This window comes from Macrobrachium rosenbergii, chromosome 55 (genome assembly GCF_040412425.1).
Source record: "Macrobrachium rosenbergii isolate ZJJX-2024 chromosome 55, ASM4041242v1, whole genome shotgun sequence".
Taxonomy (NCBI): Eukaryota; Metazoa; Arthropoda; class Malacostraca; order Decapoda; family Palaemonidae; genus Macrobrachium; species Macrobrachium rosenbergii.
The window spans coordinates 33,227,768-33,246,840 of NC_089795.1; the positions used below are offsets into that span (position 1 = coordinate 33,227,768).

At 36.9% G+C, this 19,073-nt stretch overlaps 1 protein-coding gene across 5 annotated transcripts in view; it reads left to right on the forward strand.

Annotated features, from left to right (window-relative positions):
• LOC136835944 (monocyte to macrophage differentiation factor 2) overlaps window positions 1-19,073 on the forward strand; it is a 263,773-nt gene that overhangs the window by 188,548 nt on the left and 56,152 nt on the right. Inside the window, exon 1 of one of the 5 annotated variants that reach the window (XM_067099827.1) lies at window positions 17,050-17,420. The exons of 3 other annotated variants lie outside the window; for them this stretch is intronic. In XM_067099827.1, coding sequence (XP_066955928.1) covers window positions 17,380-17,420 — 41 coding nt within the window. In that variant the 5' untranslated portion in view covers window positions 17,050-17,379. Of the gene's footprint in view, window positions 1-17,049; window positions 17,421-19,073 lie in introns of those variants that run through there. One more of the 5 variants, XM_067099829.1, reaches the window with a different exon arrangement.

Here is a 19,073-nt window from a genome sequence, read left to right on the forward strand (position 1 = left end):
AAACAAAAAAATAAAAAATGGTCAGTGCTTAAAAATTTTGAGAAGTCTTTCGCATCCTTCGTCCTGATATAAAATTCTACAAATGTGGGGCCTTTTGAAAGATAGAAAACGTTCAGGGACATTGGCCTCATTAGACGTTGAGAGGCTATATACTAACGTTCCCCAGTTCAAGAGACTGTAAAGATAATCCTGGAGAACGTCTATCATCACCCTGTAATAGTTGCTCCTGACATTCCGCCTGCAACGTTGAAAGCGCTTTTGGAAATTTGTACAACAAAAACATCTTCTCCGAGTATTAACGGTGTCTTATATTTACGGTGTGAAGGAGTTAGTATGGGAAGTGTCTGGGCCCCACATTTGCAGAATTTTATATGTGTAATTTAGAGAATACGGTGTTTGAACATAACCCCCTTTTCAAACACACCATGTACGATATGTTGATGATTGTTTTATTGTTGTTGAGGCTGAAGTCTAAATTTGAAGAGGTGCCTGTTCTTAAATTTACTTTTGAGCTGGGAAAAAATAATTCCTTGCCGTTTTGGATGCCTTAGTTACTCTATCCAATAACACTGTAAAAACTTCGGTGTCTGTAAAGTCAAGTAATCTCGGAGGTTGTGTTGATTTCAATCGTGTCTCCCCCGAATAATACAAAATAGGAGTAATTAAGACTTTATCACATAGAAGGTACAGGGTTTGCAGTGACTGGGATTCCTTCGACAATGAAATTACCAGGATAAAACAAATTTTAACAAATAATAACTTTCCCCTAGAAGTAAAAGAGTTTTTGAACAAAGTCGTCCTGAATGAGTCGTTACCAACTGGCGAAGAAAAACAACAAATTAACTTCTTTTTTCAAGGACAAATGTCAAGTTGGTACAAAATAGAAGGAAAGCTGTTGAAAAAGATTGTTTCTAATCATGTTAAACCGGTTAACGAAAGTGATAATGTCTGTCTCAGGTTTTACTCTAAAAATAAGAAATTAAAAAACCTATTCATTTGCAGTAGACCAGCTTTAGGGGGAGTTCGTGACAGTCATAATGTGGTGTATCAGTATTCCTGCAACCGGGTACCGTGTAATTTCACCACATATGTTGGATATACCACTTGCACTGCCGGAGAGAGATTTCGCATGCACACACAGACAGAATCAATAAAAATCACCTTGTAGACTTTCAAGGCGAAACAAAAATAACGAGAGGACAGCTTACTGAACGTGTAAAATTTCTGTGTATTAACAATTCTGTGGGGTACTTGAGGATGACAGACGCCATCTTAATAATAGACATGAAACCTTCCTTGAACCCTCAGGACGAAGGATGCGAAAGGCTTCTCAAAACTTTTAAGCAATGACCAATTTTTTTTATCGAAGTTCTGAACATTTTCTAGTTTTATATATCTTTACATAAAAGTATATATATTTATGTTAGTTTATTTTTGATTTGTTAAACACCTAATTCTTTGTATAGTTATTCCGCTCTTTTAACCACTGACAGTTGCCACTCTTTGACTTGTTACATGTTAACAGTAATTCCTTGACAATTGTAATATTTTAACCACTTATTTACTTATTTGTAATTGTTATGTTTGGTCACAAAACGATGTAAATATTTTAGTCTAGCATGATTATGGACGACGTACAGTCCGAAAGCTTGCCATGGACACAAGAAAAATAGGAATTATTAAGAAGTGGCTTTCTTTTATAATTCTACGAACTTCGAGTGATGAAGTGAGGAGTGAATACAGAACACTGGAAAGAACCAATATCAAAATAGTTAAAGTTTGCAGTCATCTATCGTTCAACGAAACCTGCATAATATATATATATATATATATATACCGTATATATATATATATATATATATATATATATATATATATATATATATATATATATATATATATATATAATGTGTGTGTATGTTGCGTGTGAATGTTTCCGACTTTCACGTTTAGCCACAAATACCTTTTAATATCCAATTCACTATACCCTGGAAATAGTTTAACACAACGGGAATTAGAATTGATACGTGCTTCTGCACGGCCCAAGATTCCGTGTTTGGGTTTAGAAACAGCGATTGATAGGGAGATAGTTAGATAGAAAGTATTTTTTAAACAACTGAATGTTGTGCCAGAGGTGACCTACTAAGGAAATCTCTCGGTTACAAGTTTATCATTACCGAACAAAAGGAGAAAATAAGAGTTAATTTCAAAGATTGGAATGATTGGAAGGGTAGGGGTTAGGAAAAGTATTTTTTTTAATTTTTAGATAGATACAAGTTGTGAATTAATTTTTCTTCGATTTTAAGGCATGTCTGACAGGTTATGGTATCGTTAAGCTTCTTTTTAATGGTGGAAAATAACTAGACTGTTTTACTAAACTGAAGATGAATACTCCAGAACTGTCTATTCGCCAACGACTTCCTGGTTTTGTGTGCTGATAGATAGACAGATAATGGGACTGCAAAGAGAAGCAGAAATATAAAAATCGAAATAATACATTTACACGTGATATTTCACTTACGTTCATTGACTCGGTTTGGTTGTCTTTTGCGCTGAGTAAACATTTGCAGAAAACGAAAGCTCCTGTTTCTAATCTCGCCTCTGTTTGCTCATTGATAACTAATCGATGACTTTCCCTGACCTTTCTCCACCTGACTTGTGCAGTTGTTTGTGCAGGGTCTCAGTTTTCAGGCAATTCTGAGGCCGTTGTTAATATAGTAATACGATTCCTAATCCAGTGATGTACATTTGCTTCTGGTTGTGTTCCGTCGAGAAGAGGACTGTAAGGCTCCAAGACTTACGTAAAACCAGGGTTGGAATATAAACTCCTCTCTCTCTCTCTCTCTCTCTCTCTCTCTCAGCAAAGATAAGACTCGAGTAAAATTGCTTCAAGATGGTTTGTTTTCATTCTGTTTCAGCGGCAGTTAAGAGTGCAGAATTTGTAGTAGCAAATGCATCCTTGGTACGATATGGAACTAACGTATGAAGTATGTTTACATATTGTTAACATATATAAACAACCTATGGCAAGAGTATCATTCAGGAGTGTAATAAAATGTTGAAGATAAAAGTCGACGATATTTGGAAAGCAAACGCACCACACGAGCAAGAAAAAAAATGCGCCGAAGTTTCTTCGGCGCAGTCGAGTTTTCTATACAGCGTACAGCCACGGCCCATGAAACTCTTAGCCCCGGTTCATGAAGCTCAGCCACGGTCCGGTGGTGGCCTGTGTTCTTGGTACCTATAGTAGTGCCAGAGGTATGAGTATGGCTAACTTTAAGCTTAAATGAAGTAAAAACAACTGAGGCTAGAGGGCTGCAATATGGTATGTTTGATCATTGGAGGGTGGATGACCAACATACCAATTTACATCCCTCTAGCCTCAGTAATTTTTAAGATCTGAGGGAAGACAGAAAAAGTGCGGACAGAAGAAGCCATCTCAATGGTTGTCTTTTACATAAAACTAAAAGGCATATAAACCACAAGTGTCTAAAACTCATCTCTACATGGCGACAGCAGACTTATGCTTCCTTGGCAATTAGAAAATCCTTTCGACAGTTTACCTTTAAAGCGAGGAATGAAATATCTTCTAAAAGCATTAATGCAATTGATAAGCTGTTCCCGGAACAACCGGCCCTGAATCCCAGCTCTCCTGTTCATTACATATTTCAGTACCTGATAACAGCTGCTGCGAGGAAGGTCTCGGCGCGTTCCGAGTAAATAAGTGCCGAGACCTTAAGTATTTCATAGCAGAAATTAAAGCTCTTCTTGCTTCGCTAATGGTGTTTGCATTCCGCTGATACTGGTGCTCGTGCAATCAGCCCTCTCGGAGACTCCTGTGCGCTCTCCTCCGCTGCCTTTCAACGCCAAAGAAATGTAAACGTTTGGATGTGGGATTATGAGGCGCGTAATGAGTTTTACGAGTTTCCTTGGCACGATGTCCGTAACTATTTTCGTTGCTCGTATTTTCTCGTCTTCTTTTAGTTAAGCACGTTTCCACTCTCATCGGATCGTTTATTATTTGCATTATTTTCTAAATTTGTTCACTTAGGATGAACCCGCAAAATTACAAAAACGAATTACTGCCACATCCTTTAGTTATATACATACACACACACACACACACACACACACACACACACACACACACACATATATATATATATATATATATATATATATATATATATATATATATATATATATATAAAATATTAGAATGGTGGATCAAACAGGCACTACTCTTTCTTTTTTTGGCCAGTATTTTGCGATGAGGTTGCAAGCCCCACGCCCTTCCTCACCTCGACTTCCAGAGCTGGCTAATTACCAGGTACCTTGTTAACTGCTCAGGTCAACAGATGCGCAGTGGCAAAATTATATATATATATATATATATATATATATATATATATATATATATATATATATATATATATATATATATATATATATATATATAGTATATATATGTATATATATATATATATTATTTTATTATTATTATTATTATTATTATTATTATTATTATTATTATTATTATTCAGAATACGAAACCTATTCACGTGAAACAAGCCCACGGGGGCCATTATTGACTTGAAATTGAAGCTTCCAAAGAATGTGGTGTTCAATAGGAAGATAAGAGGAAGTAAAGGGAAATACAAAAGGAAGAGATCCCGCTTTTTAAAAGAGAAAAAATAGACTAATTAATTAAAAAGTAGATAAAAATGTATTAAAATGCAAGGAGGAGCACTAGGGTAGTAAAGCATTGCATCTGCGCTTGAACTTCTAAAGTTCCAATTGCACGACATCCTCAGGGAGGCTGCTCCACAGTCCAACGGTGTGAGGAATAAAGCACCCTGAGAACTGAGAAGTTCGACCATGAAGCCTGAACACACACACACACACACACACACACACACACACACACACACACACACATATATATATATATATATATATATATATATATATATATATATATATATATATATATATATATATATATATATATGTGTGTGTGTGTGTGTGTGTGTGTGTGTGTGTAGAGAGAGAGAGAATCTATTGATCGTGTTTTTACTCTCTTAACCTACCGATTTCTTCACATTTTGGCTCTTGCCTGGGTGTCAGAATTTTTTCACTTGGTCCTTCCTTGGGATCTTAGGCTTTGTTGTGACAAGTGTTTTCAAAATACAAAAATTGAGAAGTTAAGAGAGCTTTATGATTATTACACACATATATGCATGTGTGTATATATACAGTATATATATATATATATATATATATATATATATATATATATATATATATATATATATATATATGATTATTATCACTTTTGTACGTGATTCATTTATCACACATTACCACAGGTGAAAAATAAGAAACGGGGTATAGGTCCTGACCGGTTTCGACTTTATTTCAAGCCATTGACGAAGGACTGATACAGAGTGTGAGAAGTCACAAATATATATACTACAAGAACAGTACTGACGAACATACACAACCGTTAGAGACTCCATATCCCCACTCAGGCCGGTGTCGAGGTAGGAGTGGCCTTTAAAACTCATTTGGCTAAAAATCACAATAGACTCTCAGGGGACATTGCTGATAAACAGACCATACCCCACCTCAGATCCACACCTGACAGGTGTCATGGAGGCGGAGTTTGGAAACTCATTAACATTACTACCCTCGTACTGTGTTTACAAATATGATAATCCTATTTTCATATATCTCTACTGCCTACCTTAAAGTTTAAACAATTTACAAATTTCTTTTGATATTAAAGGATCAAGTTTATACATCCTTGACTGATATTCATATTATGGTTGTAACTTTCTTTTATGAAGCTAGATTCAATGATGTTCCTTTCCAGTGCATTATTAGAATATACAATCCTTTTTGCCCCTTCCCCAGTTGATAGCATGATTGTTCTCACTAACATACAACATACCACTGTTCCTGTGCATATCTCACACATTTCTATGTTGTTCAATCTTTTTCCAGTGCTTTCCTGGTTTAGCCAATATAAAAGTTGTCACAAGATTACACGGAATTTATATACACATCCTTAACACACCTGGGAGCTTGATAAGCACATTTTTCATTGTTGTATTGTTTCAATGCACATAACACTAAAATTTAAGAAGATGAGGGACATCTTTCCATACTATTATTATACAGAACAAGCAAATTTTTGTGTTGTGTTGTTCTTTCTGTTTTGGATATTACAGTCTTTTTTGCCGCTTCAAATGCACTATTTAATACACTATCAGGATATTCAATTTTTGCCTGCATTCCCTAATCTTATCTATTTCATCATCAATATATTCAGGCTACATACCCAGGGTAATGCTCTTAAAAACATAGATGAAAACACTGACTTTTGAACCTTATTGCTTTGTCAATGGGAAACCCTCTATCCTGATGTTAAGTAACTTATATAAGGAATTTTTGAAAAGAAGATATTAAACAACATAATCCCAATGTGTAACATGGTTTAGGTATGTTGACATAATTTGTGTATGGCCAGGGAACCAAGATGTAAAAAGCTTTGGCTAAGTTAAATCAATTAGTACCATCAATTAAATTCACGATGGAAATGGAAAATGATGGGTGCTTACCGTTTCTGGATGTCCTCATACGAAGAAATAGTAGTGGGTTTAAATATAGTGTGTATAGAAAACCCACTAATATTTCTTCCTATGTGCATTTCTATTCTGGACAAAGCAATAAGGTTAAAAGTCAGTGTTTTCATCTATGTTTTTAAAGAGCATTACGGGTATGTAGCCCTGAATATATTGATGATGAAATAGATAAGATTAGGAATGCAGGCAAAAAATTGAAATATCCTGATAGTGTATTAAATAGTGCATTTGAAGCGGCAAAAAAGACCTTAATATCAAAACCAGAAAAAGACAACACAACACAAAAAATTTGCTTGTTCTGCCTTATAATAATAGTATGAAAGATATCATCTTCTTAAAATTTTGGTGTTAATGTCGCATTTAAGAACAATACAACAATGAAAAATGTACTTATCAAAGACTCCCCAGACAATATTAAGGATGTGTATATAAATTCAAGTGTAGATCTTGTGACAACTTTATATTAGCCAAACCGGGAAAGCACTGGAAAAAAAGAATTGAACAACATAAGAAATGTGTGAGATATGCACAAGGAACAGTGGTATATTTGTACATGTTAGTGAGAACAATCATGCTATCAACTGGGAAGGGGCAAAAGGATTGTATATTCTAATAATGCACTGGAAAGGAACATCATTGAATCTAGCTTCATAAAAGAAAGTTACAACCATAATATGAATATCAGTCAAGGGATGTATAAACTTGATCCTTTAATATCAAAAGAAATTTGTAAATTGTTTAAACTTTAAGGTAGGCAGTAGAGATATACGAAAATAGGATTATCATATTTGTAAACACAGTACGAGGGTAGTAATGTTAATGAGTTTCCAAACTCCGCCTCCATGACACCTGTCAGGTGTGGATCTGAGGTGGGGTATGGTCTGTTTATCAGCAATGTCCCCTGAGAGTCTATTGTGATTTTTAGCCAAATGAGTTTTAAAGGCCACTCCTACCTCGACACCGGCCTGAGTGGGGATATGGAGTCTCTAACGGTTGTGTATGTTCGTCAGTACTGTTCTTGTAGTATATATATTTGACTTCTCACACTCTGTATCAGTCCTTCGTCAATGGCTTGGAAATAAAGTCGAAACCGGTCAGGACCTATACCCCCGTTTCTTATTTTTCACCTGTGGTAATGTGTGATATATATATATATATATATATATATATATATATATATATATATATATATATATATATATATATATATATATATATATATATCATATATACACGAGTAACCTGTTCACAGTATTTTCTTTGATCTCACAATCAGCCTTCCCCTCTCGTATTTGTCTCTTGTTTCCTAAACCAAAATCTCCCCCGTGGAGTGAGAATCGCAGTAACCGCTCTGAGACGCCTCCGATCAATCAATCATCGGTGACAGTTGGAACGATCATCAGACGGCGCCGTGTTTGATGAGACAGTCGAGTGCTGACGGGAGAGGGCGAGGATAGGTGGTACCACCTCTGTCCGGCTGAGTCACGCCTCTGTGGAGTGACCCATGCCCGCCAAAGGTCAGTGCCTTGGCGGCCGACGCTTCGTGAGAAAGGTCGCATGGCTTTGCCACCCTCTCGGCTGAGAGCAGGACCCATACAGAGACATACTATCTGTATGGATCCTGGCTGAGAGTATGGAGGTCGCCAGAAAGACACGTGACCAAGTAAAGGTCATTATATTTTATATAATTCTATAATTCATATCCTTTCACCGAAGACCCCCCAAGAGCGGGTCGACTTCCTTTTGCGATATTAATGATCCTTTCTTTTTAAAACTTTTAAATGTCATTCACTCCTGTCTGTTGTCCTGGACAGGCTTCTGTACGCTAGCATTAAAGATTTCCATTTTGCAGGTTTACCGCCTTTTGACGGCGTCGTAAATCCTAGCAGGTCTTCTCCGGTGCTCGATTTAAATTTTAGAGAAAATGAGCTAACTGATGTGAAAGTCAAAAAACCCAGCTGGTCACGGACATCTTAATTAACTTTTGAAGGAAATCACCCAGCCGTTGATGAGAGTCTAAAGACAAACTAATAATTCTCCGTAGGTCATCTGCTACTCTTAAGGTTCATAGGCATCTCAGCAGTTTTCACTCCGCAGGCGTAATATAGAGACGTAAAGGTAACTTCCTTTCTTTATTGATATTCAGCCCACGTAAAAGATCGAATTCTTCTTTATTGTAAAGGAATTTTTGTCTTTAAATGATTTTACTTTGTTAAAATCACTTTCATGAATCAATGGGAATTTTTGTCCATAATGTCTTTCATTATTATTATTATTATTATTATTATTATTATTATTATTATTATTATTATTATTATTATTATTGTAAATGGAAAAATATGAGGGGTTCTCATTCTTATATTTTTTCCTTTTCCAGTTGTTATTATTATTATTATTATTATTATTATTATTATTATTATTATTATTATTATTATTATTATTATTATTGCTGTTGTTGGTCTATGCAGTTATCCAGCCATGCCTTTGACAGCAAGATACATAAGACGACGAACGTTCCTGACCGATGTGAACTCCCCTCTAAACCTTTCGTCTATTCTTTGATTAGTTATTACGCCTGTGCCTGCAAGTTCCTGTCCTCGCTTTCCACTCTGAACAGGAAACGAGGAACCACCTTAAATTTGTTAGCTAATTGCTTGCAAATAGTTGGCAAACTCTCCGAAGTTTGTACCTGATTTGGAAGAGACTCAAAAACTTTTGTTTGCCGTTTAAACATGAAAATCGTTTAATTCGGGAATTACAGAGTGAAGTCGTAGTTTGTTGTCATTGCCCAAGCTAACGTTTTCTAATCTCTTTAAAGTCCTGTAATTTTGCGTTCGTGTGCTTTTGTGTTCTATATTGCTTAGATGTTTGAACGTTTTTACACGGAGTTTTTCAGGTAAAACATGATCATCTAAGTAAAAAGCGTTACGTCTAGTTTCTATGGGGGCATGGTCCTCAAATTTCATGCACAAGACCGAAAGGGGAAATGGGGAACCAAATATACAAAATTAATTTCATTTGTATACCGTCGTTCCCAACCTTTTCACCACTCATCAAAGCAGCTTGCTAAAATAGGTAACTAAAGTTTATAAGTAGACGAGATCCATCTCGTCAAGTGGCTGGACTGTAAGCTGATTTAATTACGTGTTGAATTTGGCTTTAGTTAATTCTGTGTGCGTGCGGGTGGCAGTCGAGGAAGTGAACGAAGCCCATACCAATCCATTTTGTTGCGTAGCAGTTGTCAACAGTCACCTTTAGATTGTATAGTTTTCGATTCTTCGTATCTATTGATAAGTTCCTCTTGTGTTACTTATGTGTGCTTGGAATCGAAACGCTTTGCGATAATCAGTCACCCTTAGGTTGTATAATTGTATGTTTGTTTCATTCCATGTTTTGTAATGAGCAAAGTCACTCCGTGGCAACTTTATCGCTCAGAAATGAGTATCGTCCTAACCGTCAATTTATATTCATGTGATGAGTACTTTATTGCGTGTAAAACATCTCCAGGAGTTTAACGAAAAAAGTGAATTTTGCTGCTCAGAAAACTGGTAAAAAGATAATATTTTTTTCAATTACTTTATCGTTTTTTTGTGTTGAAGGGAGATGCATGGGAAAGAAGCGAAAGCATTTGCTAACAATGCGAAGAGTAGAAGTAGATGTAAATATTTAAAAAAAAAAATTGGAAATGATCACTTATAATCAACGCTGTCGACATGATATCTACATTTCGTCAGTTGATAAGTCCCTTCCTGACATGAGGAACTCTTTACAAACTCTTGTACTCTTGTTCTTGGGGTATGGTTGGTATGGGATGTGGCTCCATGGTAACAACAGCTTCGATCTGTTGCAAAATTCTCTACTGATTTCTTTCTATTCTGGCTTATTTTTCAACTTCCTGTGAAGCTCGACCATCGATAGTTCAATGTCGTCCTTCCACTGGCTGTTTGGCATTAGACTGTGAGGTATTTAAACGGCTGGGAAGAGGTGATGATATGTTGGATATTTGTGCGACCTGACTGATTAACATTTATTTGTTGACTATTCTCTCGAGATACTCAATGTTTAGTGGAAGGCAAAGATGGTGCATACCTTTTCGTCAAGGGCCTCTGAAGAGGTTATGATTTATGACTTCGGCTGGATGCTTTAATTCGTTAAAGAACCTGCAGCCATCTTGAGCGAGTCCGAATTCTTCTATTTGCATTGGGAGCTGATACGTGGAGATTGGTTCGTGCGACTATCTCGCTTTTATTTTCATCGCCTCTTATTTATTTTTCATTAAGAGTTCCTCTTCAGTCACTTCATCCGGCGTCAGTGACTTTTAAGATCTCAGGAGGTTAGATGGCTCTCAGTAGTTCATTTGCTCATCTACGAGGCCGCAGGTTGTGTCACAAACGACCAAACTTGGAGGAACCGAGTACGTGATCATTAAGAACCTATGTACTGTATATCCCTTTTCACCCGCACTCCTTCGCAGCGTTCAACGTTTGGACGTTTCAAATATGAGAGCTGTCAGTTTTGGTCTGAGGTTACCTAACTGACCATTAGGCAATGATGAGGTCTTCATTTTCTTAATTATTTTATGGTTGGTTCCACACTAGTGAGCTGAATTGCCCGTTCTGAATTATGATGTGGCAAAGGTTTCGAAGGAGTACTCGCTTTTACTCCATCTCACAACACTCGACTAACAACTAGGTGCGCAACTCACTGCATAGGCCAACAAAGGCATACTAGACTTCTGAGCAAGTATGACAATACTTCTCCTTTCCTTGCTCCGTAGATGGATCGAATGTGGGCTCTATGCCGTGGGGCGAAAAGAGTATATACCATTGCAGTTAGAGGAATTTATTTCTGGTGATAGAAATTCATTTCTCGCTATAATGTGGTTCGGATTCCACAATTAGCTGTAGGTCCCGTTGCTAAGTAACCAGTTGGTTCTTAGCCACGCTAAATAAGTCTAATCCTTCGGGCCAGCCCTAGGAGAGCTGTTAATCAGCTCAGTAGTCTGGTAAAACTAAGGTATACTTAACTTTTTTTTTATTGCGCTAAAAAAAATAAAGTGGAAGAGAAATAGTTTTAGGAATTACCGAATTTCTGGGAAATATTTCATTGGTAAGTCACAATATTTAGATGATAATAATGTGGACCCTGTAAATGATGCTATCACCTTTTTCTACATATCAAGATGTTATGTCGTCTTATCACATGATAGAGACGCTATCAGTGATACGTTCGTCATGGCAGTTACTATGTGTAAAACAGTTCTTCATTGGAGGGTGGGTAGAGCTCTCGGCTAACACGCTGTTGGCACAGCGTTCGACTCTCCGACCGGCCAATGAAGAATGAGAGGAACTTATTTCTGGTGATAGAAATTCATTTCTCGTCATAATGTGGTTCGGATTCCACAATAAGCTATAAGTCCTGTTGCTAGGTAACCAGTTGGTTCTTAGCCACGTAAAATCAATCTTAATCCTTCGGGCCAGCCCTAGGAAAGCTGTTAATCAGCTCAGTGGTCTGGTTAAACTAAGATATACTTAACTATGTGTAAAATAATATATGAATGGAAATATAAGACTAAGAAAATGCTTTTTTCATGTAAATGCATTTTATGCTCCTTTTTTAAGTATTTTTCAATTTGTTTTAACATGCAGAATAGCAGTAATTGACTTCTCATTGTTCATTTTCTTCATGTGTGGAATGAATAGTTTCTTCTTGCCAAACATTACCTGCTGGATATAAATTCAAATGATCAACAGTCTTGCAGATTGGTCTCTGGCTTTAGAATCTATCTATCCGTGAATTTTGAATATTCTTCCCATGCACTCGCTTCTACCTCAGTTACAGAGGCCATTCACGTTGCTTCAGACGCACTAATATCAACAAGATATCATGGATTGGTTTTAGACTTCACGGTCAGTCTTCTTAAGAGTTTTTGGGCCATGTGCGGTACCACGCTGATCTCGTGAAATTTGTAAAGTTATCGGTTTTTTCTGTTGTTTAAAAAGCGTAACAATCAATTGGTTCTCGATCCGAGGTTGACTGTATCAGAGGATTATTTAACCACACGTAAGTAAAATTCTGCATCTTTCTGTTACTAGACGAACTCGGTCTGTAGTTCACTTGAAGGTGCAGGGGCCAGAAGAACTGACAACCCATTATCCTCTTTTCCAAGCCCAGGTTCCAAGTAAACCAGAAGGAAAATTAGAGGAAAGGGGCGGAACTCTACCACGAAGCAAATGATAGACAATTAACTTACTTTTGGAGGAAGAGCGATCATGCAAGTTAGAAAAGAACACATAAGCAGAAGGAAAATTCCAAAGCCCAACGATTAAGGGAAAGAGTAAAACGCTTGAATAGGGGCTTATCGATAGGCTTATACGAGTATATTGCGTCAAATTCGAGTCAAGATTTCAACTCTATAGTCAGTTCTGTTCCATACAGTGAAGCAGATGCGAGAGAATGTTTTACCGTCGAAGGTCAATTCTGTTTAGCTGTCACAACGGCTTCATTAGTTCGTTATCCTTAATGATGCCAATTATGTCGGCTTTCCGAGTTAATAGCTGAGATACTGGTCTAGAGTTCCATGATATTATCCGATAATTGGTTTGAGAATCCTATCCATCCTCCCTCTTATCTGCTCCTTCCCCTCTGTCGTGAATAATAATAATAATAATAATAATAATAATAATAATAATAATAATAATAATGCTAAGAAATTCACAATCTCGTGAAAAACAATCTGTGTAATAAAAATCCACAATTACATATAGTAAATATATTGCTGTGTAAAGCAAACAAAGACTTTCGAACACCGTGTTAAAAAGTAAAATGAGAAGGTAGTTTTCTTGTGAAGAACCTTTAAAAATGGTGGGCAGGGCGAGAAGATAACAGCCCATCACGGAAGTGCTGGTAGTTATAATTTAGACCACAGAATTAAGTGGGATGGTGCACAAACTATTTTTAAAAGTGACAGATTAGTTGACGGTGCTGCTGTAAACATGGGAATATCTTTTGAAGATAACAAGACATTTACAAATGAAGACACTTTTATCAACTGGTTTATTGCCAAACACTACATAAAACATTTTAATTTCAAGACTGACGTTGACTGATGCGCTCTGCTTCCTCTTCCCCTCTCTCTCCAGATAGTCGACGTCCCCGTGGGTGTTTCCGACTATGGCGCCCAAGACGGAATAACAGAGGGAGAGGGAGAGAGAAGAGAGAAAATATTTTCCTGTGTGGAAATTGTGAACACCAGCATAGCAACAAATTACTGTCAAAACATAATCATTAAGTGCACTGCCCAGTCGACGCGCACCTGTGACGTCACAGTGCGGGAACCGAGCGACCGACGATCTCACCTTATGTTATTCCGTCTTGATGGCACCTATGCACCGCAGTCAGGTGTAACATCGCAAGTTCGAAGATCAAGGAGGTTGGCGCAACTTTCTGTTGAATTTGAATTACCTAGCAGCACCCGAACCAGCACTTCCGTGATGGGCTATCTTCTCGCCCCGCCCCCCATTTTTAAAAGCCCTTCATAAGAAAACTACCCTCTCATTTTACTTTTTAACGTTAACACTGATGAGGAACACCGTTCAGGTGTTCGAAAGTCTTTGTTTATTTTACATAGTAATATATTTTTTACCATATAATTGTGTTTTTTTACATAATAATAATAATAATAATAATAATATCTCTTAGCCAAATACCAAGCATATTAATTCAATTTGGTTTCTTCCGGTGAAACTGGGTGAAAAGGGGAAACATCTTTAGTTTTCATTTGTGTAGTTGGCATTCAATCGGCATTGGCCTTTGAGATGATGTTAGCGGAAGGCTTCCATTGATTTAGAACATCGTAAGTGACAACAAGAAGAGTGAATGGAGTTCTTTTGGAAATGTGAGTCATTCATCGCTACTGGTAGATAATTTAAGACGGGAGTAATTGATCATTGGTGAAAGGGAAGCTTGCCAAATGGAACACATCTTAGGCGTACTAGTGAGTCAGTGTAATTATGAGAAATGAGTCTTGCAGAGCTAAAAAAAAATTGTAGCCCTTTTGTTATGGCGGAAGGGGACAAATATAAGGCCATTAACGGAAAGGGGGACTATAACGAAGCCTCTTCATTAATTATTTTGTCTACGATCAATAGCGCCAGGAACGTGGTAAGTGTGTATTGCTATGGGGTCTATTATTTGCAGTTTTTAACCATTAATGATTTAGGAAAATTCCATTTCCAGTAGTGGATTGGAAATGTTCACTACGTTTGAGATTGAAGTTCAGAGAGACAGAGAGAGAGAGTGTGTGTGTGTGTGTGTGTGTTAGTGTCATGCTGCTAGCAATATATGAAAAGAAGTGCGGTGGGATTTTGTTGTCAAAAAAGTGTTCTCTCTCTCTCTCTCTCTCTCTCTCTCTCTCTCTCTCTCTCTCTCTCTCTCTCTCTCTCTCTCTCTCTCTCTCTGTATAAACCAGAAGGTTATTTTTAACCTGTACCAGTTGGTTTATTCTATAACACGCAACGCTCTAAGAATCTCCAATTGTTATAACTTGCACAGCAATACATTTTTTCCCAATTTACCTGCCCTTGCAAGATACAGTCTTAAAACCTTACTGTGTAGTGTCGTATGCAGATTATAAACTGTGAAATTTCTCAACAACGATATTGTACTTACAGAATTATAGAGGAGAGTTGAAACAACATATAGGAAAGTATACTAAGAGTGTAAGTTTAAATACAAATAAAATCTAAAGTCAAACATCTCGAGCAAGTACAAGAAAACTACTTCAGACCACATCTGTCTCCCTCACCTGAGTTTTCTTACAGCTGGCAACCCGGTATAGCCTTGCATTGCCAGCTCCGAAGACCATGGATTTAGATAAGGAAGTACAAGGGAACGTGCGAAAATTCTGAATGCTGTAATAAAATGGGGAGCAGATATCTTTAATTTAGTAGACCCTTTATTAATAACTACGAAAGTTAAATATGGTACTGAATTTGCACTTTGTATTCCTATAACTTGCTCCTATTAAGAATTTGTATGTATATATATATATATATATATATATATATATATATATATATATATATATATGTGTGTGTGTGTGTGTTTATAAGAAAGAGAGAGAGAGAGACCGTTACGGAGTGTGTGTGTAGCATTACACATATATCAAACTGCCCTATACTGTAGCACACTAACGTATACCACCATGATGGACTTTAATCATTAATTTCATCTATCCTAAGTGTGCATCATATTCTTGTATCCTTATTTTACATTTTTCTTACCACTACTCAACATTCATGAACAAAACTCTAATATTCCATGGTAAACAAAAAGAATCTGTTGTAGGGATTACCCGTTTTTATGGCTTTTTTTTCACAGATTGTTCGAATTAGCCACGTTTGCATGGAATATCGGTGTCTTTTCATGAATGTTGGGTACTGTAAAAAAAAACATGGAGAATGTACATCTAGGAGAGATGAATGTAAAAATTTAGAGTCCATTATGGTGCCATACGTTAGTTTGCTATATAGCAGCTTGATGTACGTAGGCCTATAGTGCTAGTCATAAGAGAGAGAGAGATAACGAAAAAATCTGTGCCTTTTTTGTTATCTATTCAGTCTCATTTACCAGAAAGGACATCAATGTCCAAGTTATACCACGTATACTGAATTAGACTGTCCTTTCGTAATAAGTTGTCATTGTCAATGTTTTTTTTTAATAATATTCAGTTAAAAGTCCACTTTTATTTCCAGAACTGAATATCAATGATTCCTGTTAAAGCCTGCAACGTCGAGCTCATTCAAAATGACTCCATGTTTCTCTGCAGATGAATTAAGCGCTTATTGTTGTATAGCCTCCGTGGCTATAATTTGACAAAATAAGTGAGATAACTGAGGGTGTACTGGTAGCCACATCTCTTAGAACAAAAGATCGACTTGGTTTATTTCATTATTCAAGCGTTTATAACTATTCTGGATACAGACATTGGAGGTCATCGACCTCAAATGAAGGCAAACAACAAGGGACAATGTCCCTAACCATGCATTTTATTATGGCATTGAAGAAACCTTGTTATAAAGTGTCAGAAATAATTCTGTTTGCTAATGAAAATATTTTGGTTCTTCCTTTCCTAATTTGATACTTACGTAATGAGAACTGAGGAGATATATGCAAAATCATCGCAGCTTTGCCTGTTAACTCACCAATTGAGATTCTACATGAAAGTCGCACTTTTCGCGTATTGATATTTTTCTTATAAAATGCCACATGGTCGTAATTGTTCGTTTGAGTACAGCAAAATTAAGATCAATTACCGAGCTAACCACCGGTTACTGCCAGAAAAGGGTAAAGAATCCCCGCTCTAGTTGCTCTCGACAGAGGTTTATCAGTAGGACAAGGACTATAAAATGAGAATGTTTATTATCGAAACTGCCGGGTTTTATTTGTCAGTAGTCAATGTCCTGCGTGAAAAAGTAACTGAACTACCTCTATAAACTTATGTCTTCACAGTAATATAAAATTTTAGGATTTAAAGTAGCTAATCCGGCCGTATAAGAGCTGTAACACGATCCATCCATGCCCTTGCTTCATCCTTGTGCATTAATCAGCTGTTGCGGCTGTCACCGAACTTTGTTTACTATTTGCGACCTCCGCTTTGCCTCTTTAGGATATTATTTAAGTTATTTTCATTATGTATGCCTGACGAAACGTGCTTACTGTGGGTGCGAAAATGGATGATCCTGTAGTGAAGGTTCAGCCACCAGAAAAAAAGTAAGAACTTGGTTATTTTTGGGGAGAAGCATGTGGGTAAGGGACACTATCCTGTCGTTAGTAAGCTGCTGTTAATAGGTGTAACATTCTGTAGAGGGGCTTTGGTCTAGCCAGATTAGTCTTGGTCTTTGTCTTTTTCCTTATTCCAGAATTGCTTATGAGAATTAGTGGTTAGGCTAACCTATCCTAGGAACTAGGATGTAGCATTGGCTAGACTAAAGTTGTTTGCATGGCCCATGATGACCGGGTATTATTTTATAAGTTGCCAATACACGATATGATATTGTAACCTACATTTTTGAAAAGAGCTCCTCATTCTCGTTAATTTGAACCCATAAACACTATGCGCAAATGATAAATAGTAAATTTATCAAATTATGACTTATAGGCTAAGGTAAGACAATACTGCTTCCCCCCCCCCTCCATAGCTAATACAGCAAAACTGTAACCAGTAAACTGGTACTTTTAGGTTCTTTAGTGCCCTATCATTTCCCACCCATTTTTTGCATGAAAAACCCAAAATGGTTTTTCATGTAAAAGTGGCTGGCTGGGGTCTTATTGGCAACTTATAAAATTTTACTGATGACCGCATACTGATGTATTTAGTGGAAAGCTTGTTAAATTCTTAGAGGATGGAGAAAATTTAAAGTAAACTTAGATTTAAACTCTGTAGCCATTCAGAGATCCATACTAGGTGATAAAAGTTAAGTATACCTTAGTTTAACCAGACCTCTGAGCTGACTAACAGCTCTCCTAGGGCTGGCCCAAAGGATTAGATTTATTTTACGTGGCTAAGAACCAATTGGTTACCTAGCAATGGGACCTACAGCTTATTGTGGAATCCGAACCACATTGCAACAAGAGATGTATTTCTATCACCAGAAGTAAATTTCTCTAATTCTTCATTCGCTGGTCGGAGAATTGAACGTGGGCCCAGCAGAGTGCCAGCCGAGAACGGTACCAACCCGTCCAATGAGGAACTAGGTGATAAACAGCATAACCTACTTGTGGGGGTTATGGTTAGCTAAGGTTACTGTATCCTAGGATAGGTTTAGGTAAGTTATTGTAGCCTAGGTTAGATGAGGTTAGATTAGGGTCATTATGGGAGAAAAACTTCCTTAAAAATAATAATGCTAATGGTGCAGAACTCTTGTCAACTTTTATCATTGTGGATATTTGCTTTAACTTGATGCAGATTCTAGGCTATATAGCATTTCTAAAGTGCAGATTCTATATAGCATTTCTAAATAGGGTATAGATGAAGGGAAGTTTAAAGTTAGATACTCTGCCAAACACAGACACAGGAGAGTTATGAATTATGAATTATACAGCAAATACCTAGGTGTTAAAATATCAGGCAACTTACCTAAAGGGGCAGTGGTACAGTACCCACTATGCTACCAATGGGAACTTTATTCTGAGTTTTTAACATATCATTTTGAAGAATTTCTTGAACCAGTCAAGGTTGCTAGCTCTACTGTTTTGGTACATGTTGGTCTGGAATAGCCCCATGCTCCAGTCTCCTTCATTTGGGATCCTTGCATGTAGTTCTAATTAAACTATTTAAAAAATGTACAGTTTCATACAAGTATATTGCCCATGAATGACAGGGCTTTACGCTTTAAACAACATTTATCGTACCTCAGCCATGAA